The sequence below is a fragment of the Zea mays genome, chromosome 1 (assembly GCF_902167145.1).
Source record: "Zea mays cultivar B73 chromosome 1, Zm-B73-REFERENCE-NAM-5.0, whole genome shotgun sequence".
Classification (NCBI taxonomy): Eukaryota; Viridiplantae; Streptophyta; class Magnoliopsida; order Poales; family Poaceae; genus Zea; species Zea mays.
This window is the reverse complement of record NC_050096.1, coordinates 251,864,703-251,869,508: the sequence shown is the minus strand read 5'-3', so window position 1 is coordinate 251,869,508 and position 4,806 is coordinate 251,864,703. Positions and strand designations below refer to the sequence as shown.

General features: G+C 53.3%; 1 protein-coding gene and 1 long non-coding RNA gene across 2 annotated transcripts; one reads left to right on the top strand and one right to left on the bottom strand.

The window, feature by feature from the left end:
- Positions 1-247: 247 nt before the first annotated feature.
- On the bottom strand, positions 248-2,664 carry LOC103643626 (QWRF motif-containing protein 3). The gene is made up of 5 exons (XM_008666789.4): positions 1,244-2,664; positions 1,012-1,131; positions 842-931; positions 657-764; positions 248-563 (listed from the first exon to the last, which is right to left on the bottom strand). Exons 1-5 carry the CDS (start codon positions 2,489-2,491, stop codon positions 495-497), a joined length of 1,635 nt encoding a protein of 544 aa, XP_008665011.1. The 5' UTR covers positions 2,492-2,664; the 3' UTR covers positions 248-494.
- On the top strand, positions 2,630-4,365 carry LOC103643627 (uncharacterized). Its single transcript, XR_004855516.1, has 2 exons — positions 2,630-2,725; positions 3,901-4,365. It is a non-coding gene; the product is annotated as an uncharacterized lncRNA (long non-coding RNA).
- The last annotated feature ends 441 nt before the right edge of the window (positions 4,366-4,806 follow it).

The following is a 4,806-nucleotide window of genomic DNA, read 5'->3' as shown; positions in this document are numbered from 1 at the left end:
CTAATTATGGTCCCCGACAGTATCTTCATATGAAAATTTACCATAAATAGCTGGAACGCTCTCGCTCCACGAAAACGACCGGACGCGAGCGCTCTCCTCCCTCTCATCCCATCTACACTCATACGGCTCTCCAACCAAACAAAGAAAGAAGCGGCTCAACTCTATTCTACTGTTCAACCAAAAAAAAAATAGAGCGGTTCTGTTCTTCTTGCTAAACACATAATAGAACGGCTCTATTCTCAAATACTGAAATAAAACTACTCTATTTTATTTAACTCAACCAAACGCATCCTAAGAGTTGAAGGCCATTCAGCAGTAACGTGCTCACATGACACCTCCTTTTTTTTGTTTTTGTTTGATGGTACCCATCTACGTAAGCAATTAAGCATCTGTGGATATGATTCTATTCTAGCTAGTTTTACTGGAAAAGTCTAGAGCACATCTGGAGCTGGTCGTCCTACAGCCGAAACGCCTGTGCACAAGCGCCCGGCCTACTATTTCACGGCCACAGCACTACGCGATGCCGACTGCACCAGATGGCTGCGCAAGCTGTGCTCCTCCACCTGCAGGGTTGTGATCAAACAATGAGACTTGCAAAACGTACGCGAGGCATTCGATCAATCAACGAAAGAAACATCACTGCTGTCTATTATTACCTGCAGTGCAGAGACCAACCTAAGCAGCTCGACGCACTCTTGCAACGTAGCTTGCTCTTCCCTTGCCACAAGCACCAGCTTTGAGATCAGTGACGCCGTGTCCTCAGCCTGGAGGGAGCCAATGATTAGCACAGGTGAAATCGTCCTGAGCTTATTTTTCACGTGTTTATTAGCTAGCCTGTTACCATCGGACTGGATGATCTTGTCACTGTCTTGGCCGTCAACGTGAGCTCAAGAGCTTGCTGCAGAATGGTCGCCAATGGCGCTAGGGATACCTGTGTCGAGTTGCGTGTTTCATTCATGTTGCTATTGTTGACAAAAAAATATTCATTGCTGAAAAATGCAACCAAAATACCTTGGCACCATTGGTGACGGGAAGCCTGCAAACGGCTGCTCGGGCGCAACCCACTGTTGAGGCCAGGGCGGAGTCATGTGCGGTCTGCAGCTGCTGCCCCCAGCTCTCCAAATCTTTTATCTGCAGGCGTATTCATGACCATCTCATCGTCGTCTCAGAAACAGAAGTATCAATGCGGAGTCTTTTTAAATGGTATACAAAATCGCAAAATTCAATTGGGTATTAACTGAACCTGGAAATAGAGCACGGTGTCTAGTTTAATCTTCTGCTTCTCCTTCTCAAGCTGCACTCGCTTCCGCGCCACCTTCCCTCTCATCTCCGACACGCTTGCCCACGTGCCCATCAACTCCAGCTCGGCGCTGCCCGTCTTCCTCTTGCGGACGGCGTCCGCGTTAGCGTTCGCGAAGCGCCACTGCAGGAGGCGGCAGTGCGCCATCCTCACGTGGTGGCCGGCCTCCCCGCCGCTGCTGCGCGATGACGATGGCACCGGCGAGGACAGCAGGGTGGCCGTGGCAGCGGCGGCGATGGACGCGTCCTCGGCCGCGTGCTTCCGCCGGTGGAAGATATGGCCCCACCCCAGGCTGATCAGGCTCTTCTTCCCTTTGCTCTCCGGCACCGTGGCCAGCGTCGTCGTCGTCGCCGCCTGCTTGAGCGGCGACCCGCTGCGCCGACCCGGCGAGAGCGCCCACTGCGTGTTGCTCGACCCGAGCAAGCGGACGGAACCCGTGCGGGGGAGCAACGGAGACCGCGGCTTGGACGCCGTCCTCGGCGTGGTGGTGGAGCCCCTGGAGGCGTCGCTGCACTCCGACCCGGAGCTGGCGACGTCGGCGGCGGCGTCCAGGGAAACGGCCATGTTGCCGAGCCTGCGGAGGTCCGACGGCGCGACGCGGCCCGGGGTGAGCGTCACGCCCGCGGGCCTGGTGGACGGGAGGAAGCGCATGGAGCGGCCGAACGCGTGCCCGGCGCCCTTCCCTGATGCCTGCTTCCCGATCTTCCTGGCCTCCGCGTCCGCGTCGGCGAAGCGCGGGACCTCGGTGCAGCTGCGCTGCCGGGAGAGAGAACGTGGCGAGTCGTCTTTGACGAGGTGGTCCGCGAGGGTGGCCACGGACGGCGACGGCGGCGGAGGTGGCGCGGAGGACAAGGGAGACGGCGGGCGCGGGGCCTTGCTCTTGCCGCTCTTGTTGCCGGTGGACGAGGAAGGCCAGAGCGTGCGAGCGATCGAGACGGCCACGGGGGATGTTGTGGCGCCGGGTTCCGGTCGGGAGACTGAGCGCCGGGCGCTCTGGCGGACTGGCGAGAGCGCGGAGGCGGGTAGGGGCGACCGCCCAGGCAGCTCCGCCGTGCCGGAGGCGGACGTCCACCGCTTCGACGACGACATGATGGCACCAGCGCGATGGTCAGGCCAGGTAGAGCTCGGCACGCCAGGTGTGCTTTGGATAAGCAACGACATATATGATGCTCTCGCGTTGGACGTGGGCATCGGCACTCTGGCCGTTTGGCGTAGCAACGGCCGGCCGGCCGCTAGCGATCCAGAGCGAGGCCGGCCGGCGTCCGAGAGGAGAACGAGTCAGCTGCGTGTTCCGCCGTGCAGGACAGCGGACGACGCCGTCGCCCCGTGATGAGAGACAAATGGAAGAGCATCCTTGATGGCTCGGCGACACTACGCACGGAGACGGGAGACGTCGACACCAGAATCGAAGCAACAAGCGAACAGGTGATCTGACGACTCACAGAAAGGGAAACAAATCATATTCCATTCAACAAATTCGATTGATATATGCGATGCGTGTGTATCTTTGCTTCAGCTTGATATATAGAAACTTACATCTCTAGTTTTTTCCATCCATAAAAAATTCTCCATCTGTGCGTGTGCGGGCGGGTGAGCGCGGGGACGAACCACGTGTTCTGGGACCTCGTCCATCCGACGGAGGCCACGTCGCGGAAGCTCACGGCCATTGCCTTCGACGGCTCCCCGCGCCATTGGTTTCACCCATGGATGTGAGGAAGCTGTGTGGCTAGCTTGCAAGCCAGGAGCGTTGGCGTACCATTGTCTACTATACTACTGTTAAGAGCATCTTCAACAACTCACCAATAATTCATCTTCAATGTGAGGTTATCTTTTGTGATCTTTCTCGGTTCAGGTTACGATTAAGCCTTTTCTTAATATAATATTGTGAGGCGGTTTTTCTCTACTGACCAAGTTTATGTGACGATATTAGTGGCCATGCACCAATACTGATTTTGTTACTATTTGAAAGACATGCTCTAGCAGATCATCAGTACTCTCCCTCAGTATGTATGACCTATCGATCAAAATACAATTTATTTATTTTCTTTTTTCCCCTCTTCCCCTGTCTCATCTTCTCCCACACATCGTCCTGACGACTGAAGCTGAATATTGCCAAAGCCTTTGATAGTGCTAGATGAGATTATCTGCTTGAGGTGTTGCATCAGTTGGGTTTCGGTGCTAGATGGAAAGCCTGGGTTTCAATTCTCCTCAGAACAGCCAGCTTCGCAGTCCTTAGGCAGTTTTTTCAACCATGGCTGGGGTTTGAGACAAGGAGAACCTCTCTCTCTCTCATTTGCTTTTCATTCTTTCCATCGACCCCATGCAGAAATTGTTCGCCATGGCATCTCGAGAGAGTGCCCTTACCCCTATCCTCTCTCTCATTCTGCAAGGAGAGTGAATCTGTACGCGGATGCTGCTGCTATTTTCTTAAATTCGAATAGATCAGGAGAAGTGCATGTCACAACTCTGCGGTACCTCGTAGTGCTAGACTCGCTAATGGCCCTCATATGCAGATCATGCAGCGGGCACAATGCAACCTCTGTCACAAACTTGGCCTCTTGGCCAATGACGGAACTCCTAATTTTGATAATGCTTTCCAGGACTTTCAGGCTTGGTTCCAGAAACCATTATCTAAGGAGGTAGGGGCGACTTTGGAAGCCCTGTTCAACATTCATATGCCGGACACCGAACACGTTGACAAGGCACTGATGGGAATTGCAGGTGAAGCTATAGAAGAAATACATGATGAGATGGATAATCTGCAAGCGGAAGCAAGGAGCAATGCTGCAGCACGTCTGGTGGCTGTCTGGTTCCTTGCCAGCCTGTCCGGGTGTATTTTGGTTTTAGATGATGTACTGCAACTCAGTTTTAGTCCCTTTTGCAATCGGCTGCGCTGAGCTGCTGGTTGTGGGTTTTATTTTGGTCGAGATGTTGTACTGCATCTTAGTTTCAGCTTCAATTACGAACAACTCCGGATATGTTGCGCTGCTGCTAGCTTCCAGCCTTGTTGTAGAATACTATTCCAAGGCAATGATGGCCCTTATTAATTTAACAACTGTTAATTGTGTGCTGCTATCAGTCTGGGGTTCATCTATGAATTATGTCAGATTTTAGCATCCTCTCTTGGAATGTTAGGGGGCTAAATCAGCAAGCACGCCGCGATGCGGTGCGTGAATTGATCTCTGCCACGTCCTGCCACCTTGTCTGTTTGCAAGAGACTAAATTATCAACAATCGATAGGTTCACAGCAGATGCTCTAGGAGGGCCAAAGCTCAACAATTTCAGATTCAAGCCTGCTGAAGGAAATAGTGGAACCCAGGGAGGCATCCTTTTGCTTTGGGATAGTGACGTCTTAGACCTGTCTAATGTAACTGTTGGGGAGTTCCACTTATCTGCAAGTGTGACACTTAAGGATCGCCGAGCTTCCTTCTCCCTAACAGTCGTCTATGGGCCAACCTGTAGAAGCCGCAAGCCTTCCTTCCTTAGAGAGATGAACGATCAGAGAC